At 45.0% G+C, this 22615-nt stretch overlaps 1 protein-coding gene across 2 annotated transcripts in view; it reads left to right on the plus strand.

The window, feature by feature from the left end:
• Positions 1-3545: 3545 nt before the first annotated feature.
• CMTR1 (cap methyltransferase 1) overlaps positions 3546-22615 on the plus strand; it is a 50331-nt gene continuing 31261 nt past the window's right edge. The window contains exons 1-8 of one of the 2 annotated variants that reach the window (XM_049890889.1): positions 3546-3695; positions 5820-5957; positions 13400-13551; positions 15007-15165; positions 17211-17303; positions 18731-18802; positions 20640-20734; positions 20855-20927. In XM_049890889.1, coding sequence (XP_049746846.1) covers positions 5825-5957; positions 13400-13551; positions 15007-15165; positions 17211-17303; positions 18731-18802; positions 20640-20734; positions 20855-20927 — 777 coding nt within the window. In that variant the 5' untranslated portion in view covers positions 3546-3695; positions 5820-5824. Of the gene's footprint in view, positions 3696-5819; positions 5958-6969; positions 7537-13399; positions 13552-15006; positions 15166-17210; positions 17304-18730; positions 18803-20639; positions 20735-20854; positions 20928-22615 lie in introns of those variants that run through there. The other variant, XM_049890898.1, reaches the window with a different exon arrangement.

Raw genomic sequence — 22615 nt, forward strand, 5'->3', positions numbered from 1 at the left:
CCAGTATGGGGAGAACTAAGGGACCAATAGTAGAAGGAAGGACTGCAGAAGGGGCCAAGGGCCTGACTGAAGGGTCTTCTAAGCCATCTTAAGTGAATAGCATCACCATCCATGCTGTTGTGCAAGCCAGAAATCTGAGGACTCCTCCTCTCCCTCATTCCCTAGACCTTCCAATCTACCCTTCATTGAGCTTACCTCCTAAATGTCTCTCAAATTATCCATTTCTCTCCATCCCCATTGCCATTAGCTTCATCCTAAGAGCAGTGGGAATCCATTGGCCATTTTAATCAGGGTTGTGATGGGATTGGGTTTAATTTTTAAGAGGATAATTTTGGTCGTGTGAAGAACAGGTTAGAGGGATTGAGACTAGAGAGAGGTGCAATTATTTGGAAATTATTGGAGAAATTCTGGTTAGAGAGGGTTAGTATGTGGGTAGTAGCAATGGGGAAGGAGAGGAATGGACAGATTTGAGAGACATTTAGGAGGTGTCTTAGGCTAGGTTCTCTAGAGGGGCAAAACCAATGAAGCCTATATATATATATATATATATATATATATATATAAAACAGTGCCATCGAGTTGATTCCAACTCATAGTGACTCTATAGGACAGAGTAGAACTGCCCCATAGAGTTTCCAAGGAGCGATATATATATACACCCATTGCCATCTATATGGATACACACACACACCACACCCATTGCCGTCGTGTCGATTCTGACTCATAGTCACCCTATAGGACAGAATAGAACTGCCCCATAGGATTTCCAAGGAGTTGCTGATGGATTCAAACTGCCAACCTTTTGGTTAGCAGCCAAACTTTTAACCACTACACCACCAGGTTTTCCTATAGAGAGGGAGACATTTATTTCAAAGAAATGGCTCACATCGTTGTGGAAGCTGGCAAGTCCCAAATCTGTGGGTCAGGTGTCAGGCTGGAGGCTTCTCCTGAGTCACGTGGTCACAGGGGCCTACGAACCAAACCCCAAATCAGCAGGTCAGACTGCAAGCCACAGGCTCACGGGGCTGCAGGAGCTGGTGAATCCCAAAAACTGCAGGTCAGATGGTAGACTGCTGGCTCACGTCCCAAGAACCAGAGGTCAGAGGATGACGAGTCAGTTGCAGGATCATGAGACAGCAAGTTTTGCCAGAACATCCATATATATTGGATGCAGGCCACACCCCCAAGGAAATTCCCCTTTCAACTGATTGGCTGCTGCAGTGCAATGAAATACTTAATATGGCCCTTCTAGCCATTGTCTTTGTAACTTCCAACAAATTACTGGGGGGAGCTATGCAAATGAGGTGCTTGTGGCCCACCCAGGGGATTGGATAGCTTTCTAATAATGTAAATAAGGTGCATGGCACTTTTGTGGGGGTTATAACTGGTTGCTGTCATGTCAATTCCGACTCATAGTGACCCTATAGGACAAAGTAAACTGCCCCATGGGGTTTCCAAGGAGCAACTGGTGGATTTGAACTGTCGACCTTTTGGTTAGCGGCTGAGCTCTTAACCACTGTGCCATCAGGGCTCCTTTGTGGGGGTAGGACCATGCAGACAAAATGTATGGAACCTTAATGAGGAGATTGGTCAGTTTTGCCATCCCACTAGGCTTAAAACGAGCCATTCCAAAGGCGGGAAGGAAGATCTCACCATGACTAAGAAAGAACAGCCAGGAGTGGAGCATGTTCTTTGGACCTGGGATCCGTGTGCTGAGAACCTCCTACATCCAAGAGACAGAGAGAGTGGTAACACTGGAGACAGGGAGAGATGGGGAGAAGCAGTGGCAGAGAAATGGCGGCAGCAGAACCAGGAAACCAGGAGGAGATGGCGCAGTGAGCTTCCTGGTCCACAGAATGAGAAAGCTGAGCACTTTTGTGCAAGAGGCTTCCTGGTGGAGTGGAATGCCTCTGAGCACTTATCCGCAGAGCTAAAAGAACTTTGTAACACTTGCCTGAGCAGGGCAGAGGCCAAGGGGTCAGAGGGATGCGTGCCTGCGGGCATGGCTGAGAAGAGGCTGTCCTGATAGAAGAACTGTATCTCAAGTGTTCCTGAACCTGAATTGTAACCTGTTACTTCCCTAGTAAGCCCCATAATTGTAAATATTGTCTGTGAGTTCTGTATGGCTATTGCAACAAATTAGCAAACCAAGCAGAGAAGTAGGGTGCCACAGGAGGGACAGCTGATGTCAGAATTGGTAAAAAGGTTGGAGAGGGGAGGTATGTCTGACCTCTGCCTCATAGGCATCAGCCTTAGGCTGTTGATCTCGATTCTCTTTCCCCCTTGTGAAGCTAGAGGAGGTCGGATGCCCCTGTCAGGCCATTTTTACAGTTGCTCACATCAGATCACAAAATGGAGGATGATTACATAATATCTCCCAAACCACTGAGAATCATGCCCTAGCTAAGTTGACACATAACCATAACCACCACAGGAAGTAAACTCAGTGATGGGTAGACTGGAGGGTTTGGGGAATGAGGGAGATGGAGATTCCTCAGATTACTGGTTTGCCCAACAGCTTGGGTGGTGATGCCACTGATGCTATTCACTGGAAAGAGAGTAGACTAATAGGAGAAGATAAGTTCATCTTGAACGTGCCGGGTTGGAGGTGACTGAGTGAGGATGTTCAATTGACTTTGGACATAAACTCATTGCCCTGGAGTTGATTCTGACTCATAGCGACGCTATAGGACAGAGTGGAACTGCTTCATAGGGTTTCCAAGGCTGTAAATCTTTATGAAAGTAGACTGCCACATCTTTCTCCCATTGAGCAGCTGGTGGGTTCTAATCACCAGCCTTTCGGTTAGCAGCCAAGCGCTTAACCACTGTGCCACCAGGGCTCTCTAGATTTTGGACGTATTAGTCTGAAAACTGGAAGAGGGGTTTTAGATGGGGAGCCAGCATTCCTCCCTCCCTCCCTTCCTTCGTTCAACATCTGTTGGAGATCTACTATATATGCTGGATGTTGGGGGTAGAGCAGTGAACAAGACGACTGGGCTTTTGCCCTCAGCCAGTTTACAGTATGCCTCTCTGAACTTGTTCTTGTTCTGTGAATGAATGTCAAAATGAGGTTAAGACGAGGAAATGTGAAGGCATCTGGCCCTTTTATTTTTTATATCTGTTCCTCATCCTCAGGAGTCGGAAAAGAAAGGGCTCTATTGCTTTAGCTTTTGTACCCTTGGGAAACCCTAGTGGCGTAGTGGTTAAGTGCTATAGCTGCTAACCCAAAGGTCCGCAGTTCGAATCCTCCAGGCACTCCTTGGGAACTCTATGGGGCAGTTTTCTATGGGGCAGTTTTCTATGGGGCAGTTCTACTCTGTCCTATAGGGTCGCTATGAGTGGGAATCGACTGGATAGCATTGGGTTGGGTTTGGTTTTTTATTTTGTATCCTTGCCATCGGCTCTTCCGCGCAGGCGCCGTGGAACTCCCTCGTGGACTTAATGGACCCGCCTTTCCTGGGGCCAAGACCCAGCGGAGGGGAGGGAGCGGGTGCCCTGTGACGTCATCAATCCGCGCGGCCTGCAGGGCGGAACCGGAGCGCGACGGCGGGGCTGACGAGCCTGGGCTGGCTTGTGGGAAAACGAAACTGAGGGAGGAGGCGGCGGCTCTGGCAGCTGCAGGGCCTGGCCCAGCGGCGGCGGCGGCGGCCTGATCCCCCTTTCCGCTCCCTGGCAGCTCGCTCTGTTCCCTCAGCGTGAGTGCCGACGCGCGGCCCGGGGGGAGCGAGCGGGCGGGAGCGCGGGCTCGGCATCCCTCTTCTCCCCTCCACCGCCGCCTGGGCCCCCAACCCGCGGTGGTTACTCTCGCCGCCTCCTCGCCTCTTGTCGCTCTGCTCCTCCCTTGCTCCCTACTCCTCCAGCTCTCAGGACCCGGAGCTGCCGCTGACATATGTCTCTGCGCACGCATTCACACACGTTGTCTTCAAATGAAAAGGCCTGGGGAGAAGGGAGCCCTTCTCATCTCTTTCCTCCGTGAATGGAGGTTGCAGTGCGAAACCGAGGCGCAGGGAGAGACTACTAGAAGGGGTTTGCACCCCCCCCTTGGGGGAGGCAGCAGGTTGAACCAAGCTACCTGCCTTCTACTTACAAGTTCCCTGCTAGCGCACATTCTTTTAGTATGTGTAGGTCACTTGAGCTGAGCACTGGCTAGCTATGTGACCTTACCCTCTTTTCCAGTAGAAAATGAGAGGGTTGAACTAGATGATTTGGAAGGCCCAAATATAAGGTCATGTGATTTAGAGAGAAGCATCAGCAGCTCCCTTTCACACAGATACCTCCTCTTTTTTTCTTTCGACTACCCCAAAACAGTCTGCATTGCGTTTTCTGTGCTTTCAATCTCCCCCAGAGTCGTTTAAGATTCAGAAGGGGTTTTTTGCTACTTGTTGGCTCTGTGATGGAGTTTCCCACAGCTCACATTGTGGGCCTTGTTTGAGGGATTTCAGACTGCTTTGAAGTGAAATGTGGCTGAGCTTGGTCTTGCTTTTCCTTTGCTCCAGTTCCTGCTTCTCCAGAGCAGTCCCTGCCTGTACCTAGTAAGAGATTGCGTCCTTAGGAGGGATGAGATTGTGCATTGGATCGGCTGCTTCATCCTTGAGCTAGAGAGAAGTAAAACATGTGACCTAGGGTTTCACGAGGTTGAGAGCTTAGTGGCACCTTTGGACTTTATTGCTTTTTTGTTGTGGCTGCTGTGGCTTATGTTGTAAGCCTGCTCTTGTGCCCCTGTAGTTCTTCTTCCCCAAGGATTGTAGCCCAGCTGGTTACCCAAGCTGTATGTCCTTATGGTTTGAGTCCTTTCTCTTTTTGGGGGCCTCTCTCAACCAGTTGGAGCCCTGGTGGCATAGTGGTGAAGAGCTCAGCTGTTATCCGAAAGGTCAGCAGTTCGAATCCACCAGCTCCTTCGAAACCCTGTGGGACAGTTCTACTCTGTCCTGTAGGGTCGCTGTGAGTTGGAATTGACTTGACGGCAGTGGGTTTTTTTGTTTGTTTGTTTTACAACCAATCAGATGTCCATAAACCACACTGTATTCACTACTTCACTTGGCATGCTCTTTAAGTTGATCATTCCTTAAGATTTCAGGGTCTTATAATCATGTCATTCGATCCTCTTTCTTCTCCTGCTTGCCTCTCTTATATCAACCCATGGACATGGATGATGGTGACATGGTGCCTGCCTTCCCCATTGTTTTTTGTGGAGGTGGGTTTCTGTTCTTAAAATTATTGTTATGTACTTCAGTCCTGTGATATGGCTACCCAGTAACTTTCCCACTCTTCCTTCAGTCCTAAGTCAACCACTGCTTGTACTCCTTACTCTGGTTATAAACTTTCCCAATTCCTTAATATTTTTGAACATGTATCTCTTAATTTTCTTGGTAAAATAATAATGGTGATGAAATAACCATTTGGGTGAATCTCTTTACTTTGGAAGTATTGGTTGGTTTTGTTGATTAGGCTTCATAATTCATTTCCAGTGTACATTGTTATGACCAGTTTTGGATCAAAAGCATAGAATAACAAGTACCCAAGACCCCTTTTTCCTTTGCGGAAATTGATCTATGACTTTTTGGTATCTGATATTGACAGCAACCCAGGGGCCTCAGGGTCTGTGAGCAGCACTTTGTCCAGTAAAACTAACGTCTTTGAAAACCAGAGCCTGGCTAACATCCTTTTTGAACTTCATTCTGAGGAAGAGGTTATTCAAGTGTTCGCACTGGAAAGTGTTTGGAGTTGCCAGATTCCATCCCATTTATACTTGGAATCCCTGCTCAGATCCCAGTGACTGTGACTGAAGGGCAGCTAAATGTCTGGATTTATGGTTGCAGTAACAATGAAGAGGAGAGCTGACCCAGAATGCACTGCCCCCATCAAGAAGCAGAAGAAAAGGGTTGCAGAGCTTGCCTTGAACCTCAGTTCCACATCTGATGATGAACCTCCCTCCTCCATCAATCATGCAGCAAAAGGTATGCTTGCCCATGTGGTCTGAGGCCGTTGGTTGGTTATTTGAAGCTGTGATACCTGAATTGGGCAGTGTACAGCCCACTGCCCCTTGAGGAAAAGTAGGCAAATTCTACAGAGAAATGTTGGCTGTAGACTTTCTTCCCTTCTGCCATTCTCTAAGCGTGGGGAACTTGTTTTAAATAAAAAATTGGAATTTTTCCAAAAGTGCCTTAGTTCTGTAATTGACCCTTCAATAGGTGGCACTCTTTTGCTGTCTTAAACCAGTTGGAAGTAGTGGGGAAATGTGGAGTGCTCTGTTCCTTTAATAGCTTTTAATGATCCTGGGGCTCTTTCACAGTGAGGGACCCTTTGCTGTCCCTTCGTCGGCCTAATTCCCCTCAGGTTTTTGCATTCTGTTTTCTTAACTCGGCTGCAGTAGTAGGCAGAAACAGACAACTGTATAGGAGAATCTCTGTGTTCACTGTTTGCATTAAGGTCAAAGGCTTTTACTGATCTGATAGAAACTAGCATTTTGTTTAGCATACTTTTTAGGGTTATGGGCATCCACAGCTTCCACGGATGCTTCCTGTGAGAAATTGTGAAGCATCTAGGAGCTTGCCTTAAATACCAAGCGGTCAGAAGTAGTTGCATTTGCATTTACCCTAACTTGCCAGCAGCCTTACGTTTTGAATCCTCTGCTGGAGCACTGGTAAACTGGAATGAAATTTGGTAACATATTGGTGACTGAGCGGGTGTGAAGCGTCCTTTGAGACTGGTAAAAAATACAGTTTATTCACAAGTGTAGGCTACTTGAAGGGCAGTTACTCATCAGCTGTTACTGAGAAACTGATCCAAAGAGAAGAAGCTTAACAGGCAGTACACGTAATGAAGCATCTTGTGTGGCTGTGATCCAGGCTGGATAAGAGACTCTCTGATAGCCCTATGTGTGGAGATATGTGTGCCTTTAAAGTTGTCGAGGTGGATTCCAGGATGGGAGAGAAAGGATATATGTAATTGGGGTTCCTAAGTGGAAAAGCAAAAACACGTTGGGCCCATTGGTACTAGGGCCTGTTGAGGAAAGGGAATATTTCCTCCTTTTCTTTTTTTTTCACCACCTGGGAACTGAGCAGCTTGGTGAAGGTAGAGCGTCTCTTGGATAGGGCTCTGGGGTATTGGAGAGAGAGCCTACAAGGGAGAAGAAAGGAGGGCGTGTCAGGGGAATAAGTAATATTCAGGTGGTGGAGGCATCTGGTTCTAAGTGGATCTTGGGGGACATTTGCTCTCCAGTTACATCTCCTTGAAGTAAGGAGAGGACAGCTCTTGGGTGAAGGGAGGTAAGGGTGTATAAGGATCCTTCAGGGGGACCAGTCTGTTTTAAATTTCAGGCTTTTAAAACTGTGACTGCGAATTGAGAATGTTTCCCTCCCCCACATTCCCTTTAATTTTACCAAATAGCTTTAACCTTTCTGAGAGTAGCACCATATGACTCAGCCAGGACTGACTGTTGCTATTGTGTGCACAGAATGGAAATCCAGAGGTGGCCACTCCCTTGTGTGTGTGCAGCAGAAGGCCAGTTGGTCCCTTTGATTTGCAGAAAATGAGGTAGGAGGCAAAGGCAAAGCAACTTTGTTAAATTTCCCTGGGTCAGTTTGTCTTAGGAAGGAGCCACTCCACATTGACACAAGAACTCTGAGGGTTATAGTTTGGAGGTTTTTATCAGCAAGACTGCTCTCTATGCACCCCCCCCCGCCCCCAGCCACCCCACCCCATGCCTGGCTTGGAATAAAATGCTAAGTAAATATTTGCTGAACGGAATTGGTAGAAGGCAACAATAGTGTCTTTTCCAAGAAACTTAAAATGTTTCACATCTTTTATTTCGCCTATCCCTCCTCCAGTCTATAGAATATCATTTCATTAAGTACTGAATATTTATATCATCTGTGTCCTGTACTTGCTCCTCTTATACCTCCCCTGGATGGTGTGCCCCGATAGCTTGCTGTTTGCCCAGAAACTACATGTCCCCTGAGGTGTATATGCAGCTTTTCTTAATCAAGTCATTGCTAAAGTAAGTGCATTTCCTTTTGCTCCAACCACTTCTACCTGGACATACTGTTCAAACAGAAGACTGAAAAGTGCTCTTTAGGGAGGACAATTAGAAAAAACAAAACAAAAAACTAGTAGTTACTGTTTCTGTCTGCCTGGGCCTTGTTATCGCTTCCTCTGCTAGATCAATGTAATGACTCATTAATAGATCTGTTTTGTTCAACCAGCTTGTTTATTTTACACTATGTGCAAGGTAGCTGCATTACGGACACCTGGCCAGAGTAATGGGAAAAGGGATGTGGTTGTCGTGTCCAGTGTTGCATCATGTGTTCTTTTGAGTATTTTAAGAGGAGCTTGAAGGCATTTTCAAGCATAAACTCTTGGAAATTTGCTAATGGCAACCTTTCGAAGTAAGGAGGGGTAGATGAGATCATTTTGTTCTTTTTGGTTGTTGCCTAGACCCCAAGGATCTTTCCTTCCTCTCCTCAGAAGTGGAGCCAGCGTGGGCTTCTGGCCCTTCTGCATCAAGTTGCTTTGGAAGTTGCCAGCTTCCTTCACCAAACCAGAGTAAATATGCTTTCCTTCCACCAGGTTTGATTCTCGCCTGGGTAGGCTATTTGCCCTGAGACACCATTGCTTTCCTGTCAGCCCAGATTCATGACCTTAATCAAAAACTTCCTTTATCGGTATCCGTTTAAATTGCTCTAACGAGTTGCCATTTGTCTGGCATGAAGGAGAAATTAAGTCTTTGAACAGAAATGAGTGTGTTATACAGCGATTGTTTCGCAGGATGTGTTTATTAAAATCCATAATTTATTCTCTATCTGTGTGCTGCTCACCTTGGCTGTAAGTGGTTGGAGCTGCTCCTCCTTGTGTGTTGTGACTGTCGTTTTTAATCTTGACACGTTCACCTTACTGCTCTCTTGCTGTGTGAAAAATTTTGCCAGCAGCTGGAAGACCTCTGGTTCCTCTATAAAGTTAACCTTTCTTCTTTAAAATGACTTAAGAATTATGATTTCTATCAGGTAGAGAAGAAACTAAATGAAAACTCTAAATAATGTTTTGAGCTCACTGGTAGGTTTAAGAAGGGGAGCTCCTGGGGAGGTAAATGGGAATGCCACCCAGGCTTGGCAAGTTCTTAATGAAGTTAATGATTTTAATAGATTGACCTTATTACTCCTGTTAATTTATATTCTCATTATAAAATCGTCTGCTCAGTATTTGCTAAATTCTTTTTAGTCTTGGGAGGCTAAATCTCTTTAGTTCCTGCTGCGGCCATGACAGTTGCCTCCTATTCATCTGTAAAGAGTAGCCCCAAGGGCCCAGGGCTAAGAATGAGTTGTGTCTGTGGCAGGACTAATCCAGGGAATGTTGTCTTAAATCATGTCAGTCTAAGAATTGGTTTTGAACACCATGTGAAATAAAAGGGAGAAATAAGACTTATCTGCTTATCCAGCACACTTCTTAACCTGATAAAGAAATGGCTAGGAGAATGATATTTTAGCCCCCATCAACCTCCCTCTCTGAACTTGGAAAGGGGAGCTGTTTAGTAGGTGACACCCTGGGAGGAGGAATGGAGTGGAAAGATCTTTGTGCCAGGTATCGAGAACCCTAGGATTTTGCACCAGAATCACCACTGATTTGCCTAATGAACCTTCCACTCAAATTTGATTGTCTTTGTCATATTTGACTGAAAATGTTATGAAGACAAAACAAAAGATCTCTGAGATCTGTGAATAGCAGGAACCCTACCCAGAAATGAGAATCAAACCAGTCTAGTGCCCATTGATGGGCCTTCAAGGAAGTCTAACCGCCTGGTAATGCCCTGGAGCTGGAGCACACTCTCCTTTGAGAAGGAAACCAGGCTTGTCTAACCTTTGCATAGATAGACTCCGTGAGTCCCCAGATAGCTAGTTGAAAGGAGTAAGAACTGATTAGATTTAACGTTGTAGGAACCCTGGCTCCCTGGGCTGCACAGAAGGAAACTTGAGAGCTGCGCTCAGGGAACTGCCCACATTCCTGGTACCACTTCTTTCCATCACAGGCAGCACAGGTTGAAGACTTAGAAATAAAGTGAAGAGAATCTATACCTTTAGAAGTGCTGTTCTTTAGTGTGTGGGCACTCTGTTGCAGAGCCCATCTTTCCTCCGCATGGGAGATGAAATGAGAGGCCCAGGGATAGTCTTGAGCCACTCGGGGCCCTTTGTCCTCAGACCTGCTGCCCTCTGAAGATTTCCCTAGAAAAGAGCCTGACTCCTCCGAAGGCTTGGTGTGGTACTTTATTTTTCCCTAATTTTCAGACTAATATATTCTTATTCTCCACAGATTGAGAAAATGCAGAAAAGTGCATAAGATAAAAAAAATACACATCGTCTCACATCTCAGTTTCCATGGTTACTTGTGGTTAATGTTCTAGTGTCTCTCCTTCTGCGTGGCATTCTGTGACTGGTGTGCTGCGTTGGTCCACATAAGTGAGTCAGCTTCTTATTAATGGCATTGGACAGCCACCTTAACGGGAAGGGGCAGTCTTGGTGCTTCTCATAGAGGAACAATCTCAACCGAAATTCCTCTTTGCTAACTGCTTAGGAGGCAGACTTTTTGTATTAAGTTTATTCAAATGTTATTACACACGTTTACCTGCCTTTTCTTTCTTTTATAAAATGTTATGTCCTTTTAAAAAATGTGTATTTATCTATTAGAATTTTAGGCTTCCTGAGGCTGGGATTGTTACTTTTAGTAAGCACCCCATTCATTTACATAGCATTGACCTTTTATAGAACAGGTCCTGAACCAAGGTTGTCTGATCTGTTAAACAATACCAGCGTCCTGGATCCTGATAAATGTCCTATTTCAGCTTACTTGAGGCGCTAAATCATAGCCTGAGGAGGTCCCAGTTAGGATATAAATATTCCATCCTCATCCTTAAACTTTTAGAGTTCTGAACTTTTTGTAATAATTGTGTGAAGCATTAATTGCATGGACACTGTAGAGAATTGAAGGACTTGTCAGCCAGGTACGGAGTGTAGGGCTCCTAAAGATATGGATTAATTAGTTAGGCCTGCGGTGCTGGGGAAGCCTCTTTGCTCTTGAAGAACGTCAGCCCTAGGTCAGTTTGTGTTCTGGTAGGGTAATGGGTAGATAAGTGCAGATAGACGAATTACGATGTAATCCTCACATTGTGAATGTCTGAATGGTGACTGTCTTGGGTATATAGAGACTTTTTTACACTGCTGCCCTCTGCCCCTTCTGTCAATCCCCCACGAGCAGTCATGCTTTAACTCAGCATCTCTTTAAACCAATTGTGCCACTTTGCCAAGTCAGTTTTTAAAAAATTATTTATTTAAGATTCTAATGGCACTAACTTAGTTCATACATCAAAAAATTAAAAAAAAAAATCCAGTGTAAACTCTAGTGATATAAAAATGTAAATCAAATGTCACTTAGTTTTCTTTCACTTGTTCCATGTCCCAGCCCCAGCATATGTGGATAATCACTTTTATTGACCGTGTATATCTTTCTTTCAAAAAGTTCTTTGTGCTATTAAAAGAAATAAAAATGACGCAGTGGTTAAAACATTTGACTGCTAATTGAAAGGTTGACAATTCAAACCCACCAGCCACTCCACAGGAGAAAGATGTGGCAGTCTGCTTCCGTGAAGATTTACAGCCTTGGAAACTCTATGGGCCAGTAGAACTCTGTTTCCTACTCTGTCCTATAGGGTCACTATGAGTTGGTATTGACTTGATGGCAGTGGGTTTGGTTTGGGTTTGGGTCACGCACAAGAGTTTGGAATCTGTGCTCATGCATATAGTCTGGGTCATATGTTATTCACTGGACTGTGTGTCCTGGTCATCTGTCCATTTCAGTGCACAGAGTGGAGGTTTCCAAACTTTCTTGGCTCTCAGCACCCGTATTTTCACTGTAACTTTTTCCTTAGTTTCCGTAGGCCAAAAGAAATACCTAATAGTTCAGTATATTAAGTCATTAGGCCTAAACAATAAGCATTTATATACTAACAAGTAATAGACATTTGAAAGAATTTACACATAAATTGAAAGAAAAAAAATTTTTTTTCCTTAAATAACCGCAGTTACTTATTAATGAGATGTATGTATCTGTTGGGTACTGTACAGCTTCTCAAACTTTGGAGTCAGGCACCACCACCCATGTTTCCTGTTGTGCATTCCTCCTCTCTTGTGATATATACTGTTTTCTGTGGGAATATGTTAACTCACAACCAAATTTTTTTTATTGTGCTTTTAATGAAAGTTTACAATTCAGGTCAGTTTCTCATACAAAAACTCACACACACATTGTTATGTGACCCTAGTTACTCTCCCAACAATGTAACAGCACACTTTTTCTCTCTACCCCGTATTTCCCATGCCCATTCAACCAGCTTCTGTCCCCCTCTGTTTTCTCATCTTGCCTTCAGACAGGTAACAACAAATTTTTTAGATACAGTCTATTTCAAATTTTGGGTGAGTTTTCCTGAGAAGCTACTGGAATAAAATTACATTGGGTTGAAAGAACTTTCAAGCTAACAGATTCATGTACCCACATAGGAGAGGAAAAGAGCCAGTCACAGTGACTATCCAGACGGGGGATCATTCCAGCTCTAACACAAGTAGCCCACCACTTCCAGCAGCTAAGAATGGTCTTTTCTTTTTTTTTGAGACTTTGGCAACAAGGCTGTTGACGTGAAGGTGATGGCCTAGCTCCCTCAGGCTGCCAGCTCCCTCCTGGAGCTTTTAGCTGCAGTTTCTCTCTTCTCTGCCTCAGTTGATGCTGCTTACCTCCTCTTTTTTTTTTCTTATTGCTTCCTCCTCTTTTTTTCCTTCTCACTTTTCCCCCTTCTTCTTCTCCTACTTCTCTCCCTATGAGCTAGCTCTTCTCTGGTAAACTCAATCCTCTTACCTATAAATTGGAAGGACTATGAAAAGGAGTTAGGAGATAGAACAATCAGAAAATGTTATTCTAATGAAGGGATTAGTTGAAAATGGAAACAGGCATCAGTGTTCGGAAATTGAGATTCGAATAACAAACAGCAGCAGCAGAAACAACAATCATATCTTCAATAAATATGCTTCGTATTTGACATTGTACTTTCAAATACATTATTTTATTTAATTCTCAAACAACCTTGTGTGGTAGGTATTACCATCCCAGTTTTAGAGGAGAGGAAACTGAGGGGATGAGGAAAGAAAAGTGGTATTTTTGAGCTCCCTTTATGCATCGTGTACCATTAAGAGCAAGAGTGACTTACCCAAGATGATACAGCTAGGAAGAGGTAGAGAGTGGCTTTGATGCTGGATCATTTAATAAACTTTATATGTGGACACTTGTTGAATGATGAAACTTGGAGTTCTAGAGGCTGTTTTGTGCCGTAAACGCACCTGAATATTTTCCTTTCTTCCCCCAGCATCTACTACAAGCCTAAGCGGTTCTGACAGTGAAACTGAGGGGAAACAACGCAGCTCTGACTCTTTCGACCATGCATTCAAAGCAGACTCACTCGTGGAGGGAACTTCCTCTCGTTATTCCATGTATAACAGTGTCTCCCAGAAGCTTATGGTATGTCTGTCTTCGGGTTGGGTGTCTAAAGCACCACCAGCAGAGTGAGAGAAGGGATGAAAAGAAGAAAAGCCAGGGCATGAGTGTTTTCTCTGTGTCGCAGCTACCGAAATTCAATAGAGAAAGCCCTCTTCTCAATAGAAATATCTGTCACGTTTGAATCATCCATGGGAAATGGCCGCTGAGGCCTGCTTCTCATGTGTTGTCCGGAGCTGGATCACTTTTTGCTCCCCTTAGTAATGAGTTCTTATGAGCACATATGAACATACTTCCCTACATATGCATGTGTGCAGATGGATAAAGAGGCCTGTGAGTTTTTACTCTAGTGAGTAATCTCAAAAGAAATTACTAACTTTTTCACTCCCAGGTGCCTAAAATAAATGATAAATGGCACAGTCTTCCCTTCCCAAAAGAAGTGCACATTTCTCTTTCCCAACTTCCACACCCCGTTGATACACCACAAGAAGGAGGCGAATAGGAAGACCTGCAAGTTAGCCTTCCATCTATCATCAGGAATGTTATGGTTGGCGCCTCTGTTTTCTCTCAAATTCATTTAGGAATGAGAATTGGCAATTCTGAAGTCATAGTTAAGATTCTGGTTTGGGGCCACAAGCTTTGAGGAAGTGGAAGATGGGAGGATTGTGATTCAGTCAGCCTCTTGGACCTGGGGGAAAGATTTGTGGCTCCTGTAGGAAGCCCAGCTGGCTCTTGAGCTGGTAATGGCCTTCCAAAGGGAATATAGACTCTCCATGGGGAATTAGATCTTAGGGTTAGAGTTCTTTTATTAGGCAAAGGTCTGTAGGGTTTGGGATTTGGGCCCCAGATTTTGAGGTATACAACTGAGCCCAGTGGCTCTAGAGTTTAGTGTAAGCTTATAAACAGCTGTGACATTTAATAAGTATTTCTGTCCCAGGATCTTATAGTACCTTCCATACCTCAGTTTTACATGAAACGAGTTTTCAGTTAATCTCTTGATTAAGTGGGCTCCTACAGGCCCTCATTGTCCTTGTCTAGTAAGGCTGCATGACTGGCTGAGGGTAGGTTAGAAGTTGCTTGAAGCAGTTCGTTTTAAATTATGTTCTCTTTGTAAACTCTGTACTCTAGATCTACCTCTCACTTAATCAGACAAATTAGCTGGAAGGGTAGTTGTGCAAATGTCCAATGAGATTTATTAAGTACTTCTGATGCTTTCAATTACAGCTATGAGGTCCTTTTTCTCATTTATCCAACTTCTGGTTGCCCTAGACTTTCCCCTCCAAAATAGACAGCCACTGGACCTACAGTTATATTGCAGTTATTTTTTTAAGTCTCTTTTTTTCATTAGACTAGAAGGCAAATTTTAGGCTTTACTGAACCTATATTCTCAGGGTTTAGCGCAATGACTGACGCACAGTAGAGGCTACATAAATGTCTGTTGAATTGAATTAACTGTGGTCCATTACTTCTCTTTGTCAGGCCAAGATGGGCTTCAAGGAAGGTGAAGGATTAGGTAAACACAGCCAGGGTCGCAAGGACATTGTTGAGGCCTCTAATCAAAAAGGTCGAAGAGGCTTGGGTCTGACACTGCGGGGCTTTGACCAAGAACTGAACGTGGACTGGCGAGATGAACCAGAGGTAACTGGTGTGGGGAGGGGGAGCAGGAAAGGCTCTTGTGTTTTTGGATGCGTGGGTTTAAGATACAGTATTAACAAACCGGAAAGCTCCAGAGGCAATATGGTTAGGGTGGCTAAAAGAAATCGGAACTGATTTCTTACGTGGAAGGTACTGGGTATGTCCAGAATGGAAACGAGGAGACTGGGGTCAGGTGTGGTAGAATGTGGGTTTGTTTCCTGTAGCTTTAGAGGGCTGTCTAAGACCAGTGGGTATAAGATGCTGGGAGGCAGAGTTTGGCCCCACCAAGAACTTTAATAAATAAATCCAGCTCTCTATCGGCGGACTAAGATACCTTACAAGGTAGTGTGCTCTCCCTACTGAAGGTATTCAAATGGGCTGAATGAGGACCCATTCTCCCACAGTGTGAGAGGTGGATTGGGTGCCTTCTGAAGACCGTACGTAATAGCAAAATATTACCATTACAGAGCCAAGACTAGAGAGAATAGAACACAGATGTTTAGCCTTCTACGTAGTTGCTGTAGTTGAGCTTCACATGTGGCTCTGAACTCTGGAAAGTTGATGTTTTATTTGTCTTCCTGATGTTGCAGTTCAGGAAAGAACTCCAGCGAACCTGCACATGATGAAAGGCTAATAAGCCTTCAGAGTCATATACTGACAAGCCAGGCCTAATGGCTTCTGGGGTGGTCCTGCTGTGTTGCCTTGTGAAGAGATGACACTAGCAGAATAGCACATGAAACAGTGAAGAATAGGGTAAATATGTGCACTTGGTTGCTAGATGTAGGCTTTCATCTCAGAAATCCATGGTGATTTCCATGACCTCGTTTGTGTGAAAATAAGTAAAGAATCCCAGTCCTTTTCAACGGAACTAACTTAGAACTAACTTTGCTAAATGTGGAAACTGAAATTTGCCTATAAAATCTCTGATTTTAATGGAGACAAACTGTTGAAATTCCTTGTGGACTCTGGCTGTCCTCACTACCATTTACCATGATTCCGTTTTTCTCTAGCAAAAGATGCCCTATCTTTTGATTGAGAGTTTGGCCTGGGTGATAATTGGTAGCTGCTGCTTTAAGATAGATGAGTCTGGGTGGCCTGAAGTGAATATCCAATTTTCAGAGACACCTCAGGGAGAATGCGCAGTGGAAGGTTTGACCCTTTGGACAAAGTCCGCCTTGCAGGTGGCCTTAATGCCCGTGTTTCCATGGGGAGACTGATTCTGCTTTTTCTTTTCAGAGGGACATCTGAAAGTGGACATGAGCTTCTTTCTTAGAGTTTATAATTTACAACCGTTCATGCTTAAAGGTGGTGGATTTGACCAGGGGGAGAAGCCATGATTCACTGCCAGATTCACCCACAAAAGGCTTCTGTAATTTTTCTTTTAAACTTTTTCTCAGTTGATGGTGGTTGGCTTACTCTCAAGACCTCGCATTGTGATGCCATTTTATGCCTTTCAGAGCATGTAATATTACCTTTAATCGCATTGCTTCAATTTGCAATGGTGAATCTCTTTTCCACACTTGCTTGGGAGGCTGTGTGTGAAGCTGCCATGCAGGTTAGTCACCTGTTTAGCTTTTATAATCCACATTTCTCTTAGCCCAGTGCTTCTTATCCCTAATGGCACATTGGAGTCATCTGTGGACTTTTAAAAAGGACTGTGCTCAGTCCCCACCTCGTATTGAGAATCATATACTCTGGGGGTGGGTCCCAGGCATCACTACTTTTCTAAAGGACTGCAGATGGTCCTAATGTACAGCCGGCTTGAGAACCACTGTGATAGCCTGATGAGGACAGTAGTTGAGAAATTAAGGGGAAGCAGCTATCAGAGATGCCAATTTCTGCCCAGCCTTGGAGTGAATGGGGAGGAACCCTATTCACGAGTCAGCAGTCTCTGGGTAACTTTGCGAATAACACTTTGAAAGGCATCAAGAGGGAAGACTTATTGCCACTGAACCCCTCTTGATTGTTTTGGGGAGCCCTGGCGAGTAGGGGCACAGTCCTGAGGGTCTGTCTTAAACCTATCTTACTTGCCTCTCTTTTGTTTTTAGCCCAGTGCCTGTGAGCAGGTGTCATGGTTCCCAGAGTGTACCACTGAAATTCCTGACACTCAAGAAATGAGCGATTGGATGGTTGTGGGAAAGGTAGGGTTTCAGGAAGGTGCACTTTGAATCTTGGCGTTTATCTCCTGGCTTTTCTCTTTCTCTTGTTTGGTATGTGTGTCTACTTGCAGATTAAGAAAAATGTGATCCTGACCATTCCGGGTGGAATACGGCTGTGTCAAGAGGGTGTATCAAGGGCTTTACAAATAGACCCTTGGGAGATGTGACAGATTTTTTTTTTTTTCTTTCTAGTTGTTTAACTTGCAAGGCAGCATAAAATGTATATCGTCTGTCTTCCTCCTGGGTGCTTTTGGAAGTAGTTGATTATGCATCTGTGTATATTCTGGTCACTGCTGGGCACTGTTCCAGGTAGATGAAAAGACAATTTCCCTGTCCTCAGAAAATAATGAGCGAGCTGTTACAGAGAGAATTTGTTTAATCTCCTTCTGGAAAATCCTAAGAATAAAGTAGATAGCAACCAAATCAATATGGTCTAGAGGATAGTTCTCAAAGTGTGTGGGGATCCTGGGGATCCCTAAGATTCTTTCAGGGGTCCACTAGGTCAAAGCTATTTTCATAATGATACTAAAAAGTTGTTTGCCTTTTTTTTTTTTACTCTCAGTCTCACAAGTTACAGTGGAGTTTTCCAGAGGCTATGGTGTGTCGTTATCACAACCCATTGAATGCAGAAGCAGACAGGAGAAATCTAGCTGTGCTCTATTAAGCTAGACATTAAAGAAATTTGAAAAAGATGGATAGCAATGCCACTCTTCTCAGTAATTTTCTAAAATATGTTATTGATGTTAATATAGCATCTTGTTCTTTGAAAGTGGCTTGATATCTTAAATCTCTCCATTTTAATTTCTAAAAATAGATATTGATAGATATAACCCACATAAACAAAACTCTTTGGGGTCCTCAGTGATTTTTAAGAATGTAAGACCTGAGAGCACGTAGTATCGAGCACCGCTGGTTTAGAGGAAGCCTCATTCAGACATCAGGTTACACTTGACGTCCCCATGAGGCCTTTTAAGTTTTTATTTTCTATGACACTACCAGGTTAGTGCCTGGTGTTGTGCATTCATACTCATCACAGAACGAGATGCTTCCAGGTTGAAGGATAGGCTCTGTCATTTGGGGCAGTCCTCATCCTTCTGCTCGCATGCTCCAGGGGCAGACAGCTTGAATGTCTCCGTCCTGCTTGCTTTTCCCAGCCTCAGCATTTGTGAGTCTTGTATCCATATGGTGCTCCAGTCAGAGCTCCCAGGGGGCTGCTTCATCTCTGAGCCATCTGGAGTATAGCCAGGGGGATTTAGGATTTTCTCTTTCCACCCCTCAGGGATTGATGTTCCTTGGCAGAGACTCAAGCCCCTTCTTACTCTATTCATTCAGAACCCTAGTTTCTGCATTCATCCCCCCCCAAATGCAGTCACACACGATCGTCATTTATTGTTTCCTTCTCCCTTTAGAGAAAGATGGTTATCGAAGATGAGACAGAGTTTTGTGGGGAAGAGCTGCTTCACAGTGTGTTGCAGTGTAAGGTAAGGCCTGTGCTTGAACTTGAAAGCTGGACTTGAAAACCTTGTGCGAGGTGCTTTGCTGGGCTTTTCTAGTCTTCTTTTTGAGTGTGTTGTGGGGGTGGCTGAAGTTCACTTAATGTTTTTCCTGGAGATAGGATGTGTAGCTTGGTACCACTGAACCCTCTTTATTTCCCCAAGGTGTCCTTCTTCCGGGTCACTGCCCTGCCGTATAATGTCGTGCGGCTCCTGTGGTCAGTAGCCAGGAAGGATTCACTTACAATACCAGTGGGCTGGTTCACTGTAATCTCGAGGGACCCTCAGTGGAAGGAGCATAGGTTTGGAACCCCGTTTTAGCATCTGATAGATCCCAGTTCCACAGCTTTTGTGCTCTGGGACTTTGGGCCAGTTGATTTGGCTTCTCTGAGTTTGCTTCCTCCCCTGTGAAGTGGGAGAAAATGCATTCCTTCCAGGGTTATTGTGAGACTTAGATGAAATAGTGGGTATGAAGTTCCTAGTTACAGTGGTGACTGTTAGTGTCTCCTTGATTATGGGTCAGGAAGCCCATCGCCTGGGGAAGAATCCGTGGAGGGAAACTCTGAGGAGGAAATGGGCAAGAGAAGAAGGAGGGCCTCAGTCCAGCCTCACAGTTATTTTCTGTTCGGCAGGGGCTCAGTGTCATTTAGGTGACTGGCACTCAGGTGAAGTTAGGATTCCTTCTTTCAGAGAGGAAGGGGAGAAGGGAGCTTGAGGGGAGAAGGCATCCCTGCTGTGTGCCAGGGACTGTGGTAGGTGCTATCAGAAAGCCCTGGTCTTGGTTTGTTTTCTGTCTCTGAGTGAGCCCCAGTTGGGTGAGCCTTGGTATCAGAACTCTCCCCCTGTGGATGGCTGCTGTCGGGGTAGAGTGAGAGACAGATTTGTTATGAGGATTAGCAATGCCAAGAGACAGCTCTGTGCATAACAACAGGTGCCACTAATTAACCACTTACCATGTGCCAGGCACGTGCTTATATTTCCCTTTTACCATCTTACTGGCGAGGTAGTTGAGAGAGTGCTTGAGTAACTTGTCTCGAGACACACAATTAGGAGCTATGAGTCGGGCTCCTCAGGGTCCTTTTTTAAAAATTTTATGGTGCTTTTTAGGTGAACGTTTACAACCCACGTTAGCTTCTCATTCAAAAAGTTACGCACATATTATTTTGTAACATTGGTTGCAGTCCCCACATGTGACAGCACTCCCCACCTATCCACCCTGGTTTCCCTGTGTCCATTTCCTGTCCAGTTCCTGTCCCTTCCTGCCTTCTCATCTTGCTTTTGGGCAAGAGTTGCCCATTTGGTCTCGTGTATTTGATTGAACTAAGAAGCACATTCCTCATATGTGTTACTGTTTTATAGGCCTGTCTAATCTTTGTCTGGAGCCCTGGTGGCATAGTGATTAAGAGCTCGGCTGCTAACCAAAAGGTCGGCAGTTCAAATCTACCAGCTGCTCCTTGGAAACCCTATGGGGCAGTTCTGCGATGTCCTATATGGTTGCTATGAGTCAGAACTGTCTCGACGGCACCTGGCAACAACCTTAGTCTGAAAAGTGAGCTTTGGGAGAGGTTTCATCCCTGAGTTAGCAAGGCGAATGGAGGTCATAGTCTCAGGGGTCCCTCCAGTCTCTGTCAGACCAGTAATTTCAATTTTGTTCTACATTTTTTTCCTGCTCCGTCTGGGACTCTGTTGTGATCCCTGTCGGAGCAGTCAGTGGTGGTAGCCGGGCACCATCTAGTTCTGCTGGGTCCTCAGGCTTTAAGTCCCTTGTCCCATCCTGGAAGGACTGGAGTGGCACTCACTTGGGGGTCTGATTTTCTCTGGGCAGAGTGTGTTTGATGTCCTGGATGGAGAAGAGATGCGACGAGCCCGGACCCGGGCCAATCCCTACGAGATGATCCGAGGAGTTTTCTTCCTAAACAGGTTTGCCAACATTTCCTCATTCCTCTGACATGCCCCACTCCTTCTTTTCATTTGAGCCTCTGCTCTCTGTATGTCTGGTACTGAGAGTCACACTTTTCTTTCTGTCTTGCTCTGTTGCAGGGCAGCGATGAAGATGGCTAACATGGATTTTGTGTTTGATCGCATGTTTACAAATCCACGGGACTCTTGTGGGGTGAGAACAAGATTCTGCTTTTGAATTCATGGTGCTAAGTGGGCCTAGGCTTCAGTGGCTCAGAAGTTGCCATTTGTTCAATGCTAGGAGAGTGTTCCTGCTCTATGATAGAGATATACGTTGTTCTGAACTTCATCGTGTCCCATATAACCTCCTGTGGCCCCAAGGGTGCCCCAGCAAGCAGTTTTCTCCAGGGCTTCACACCCAGAGTCCCAGCCCCCAGCTCTGCAGATCCTGCTGCTTGCAGCAGTGGAGAAGGACCACACCTGGGCAGAATCACCAACTATGGTATCTGTAGGGCCTGGACCCTCCTCCTCCATTCTTTAAACATTTCTTCAGCTGCTATTTTGTGCCAGGCACAGTGCTGGTAGGCACCCGGCATATAATTTTGAGTGAGATAGCCCTATGATCCCTGTCCCCATGGTGCGTACGTTCTGGACATTCCGGTGGACTGGAGATCTGGGAAGGGTGTAAGATTGGGATGTTTGTAAAGCCTCTCTGTGCTCTTTAGAGAGCTTTGGCTTGCCTTCTTTGGGTAGGGTAGAGTATATGGGTGAGTGTGCAGTTCTTGCAGTCAGCTTATTTTCCAGATCAAAACTTGTGATGCCATCTGATTTGGGTTGTTTCTGGTGTGAGAGGGGAGTACTCTGGCAAGTATGGTTTGAGTGTTGAGTGAAATGTGGGCGTTTCAGGTCCTTTCAATGGTCTATTTAGAATCAGCACCTTGCCTGCGAATCTAGACTGTGTTGTTTGGGGGAGGAGGGTGGGATGGACCAGCACTTATGACCCAGGTGGCACCACATAAGTGCATGCCCTCTTTGGGCCTTAGCTGCCTTATCTCTGAAATAAGTCCTAGTGAGCTGCCAGAGGAGCTCTGGTGGCACAGTGGTTAAGAGCTCGGCTGCTAATCAAAAGGTCAGTAGTTTGAATCCACCAGCTTCTGCTTAGAAACCCTGTGGGGCAGTTCTCCTCTGTCCTGTAGGGTTGCTGTGAATCAGAACCAACTTGGTGGCACCTAACAACAACAAGCTGCCAGAGGGCTGGGGTGGGGCCAAAAGGCTCTTAAGATCTGTTCCAGCTCTAAGATCTGTGATTTCAGATGAGGCCACCTTCCCTTTCTGCCTCTGAACAATCTTCATGTGGGGGAGCGTAATTATCAGGCCCTGGCCTTTCTTCTGAAGTGGTAGAGTAAAATGATTTTCTACCCTGCTACATCTCGTTTCTCTGGACACAGTCCCTCTGTAATGAAAGAAAAAAGGAAATTTCATTCTAGAATTCCCTTCAGGGTTCTAAAGCATTTTTACTCAGTCCTAGAAAGTTAGTTCTCTTTGACAATGAAGGGGCCAGGAGCCAGCTGTACCCAAACCTGTTTCTGCTTTACTCGTCTTCATTCATCTAGGCCCTGATTATCTACTTGCGAAGAAACGTATTTTCCAAGTTCTGTGATGTCTCAGTTCCCATCCACCTCACCGCTTCCTCCAAGCTGGCCAAACTGGCATTGCAGACCTCTCCAGCCTTGAGTCATTCCTCTCTTCTGGGCTCCCCTCCCCATTTTCCAGTACCGGCAGGCAGCACAAAAGGGCTCTTGGAATTAGCATTTTAAGAAAATTAGGTTGATATAATGTTGATTTAATTTTCTGAGTGCCGAATGATTTCCTTTAAACCCCTGCCTGGCAGAGGATCTCTGT

The sequence above is a fragment of the Elephas maximus genome, chromosome 1 (assembly GCF_024166365.1).
Source record: "Elephas maximus indicus isolate mEleMax1 chromosome 1, mEleMax1 primary haplotype, whole genome shotgun sequence".
NCBI lineage: Eukaryota > Metazoa > Chordata > Mammalia > Proboscidea > Elephantidae > Elephas > Elephas maximus.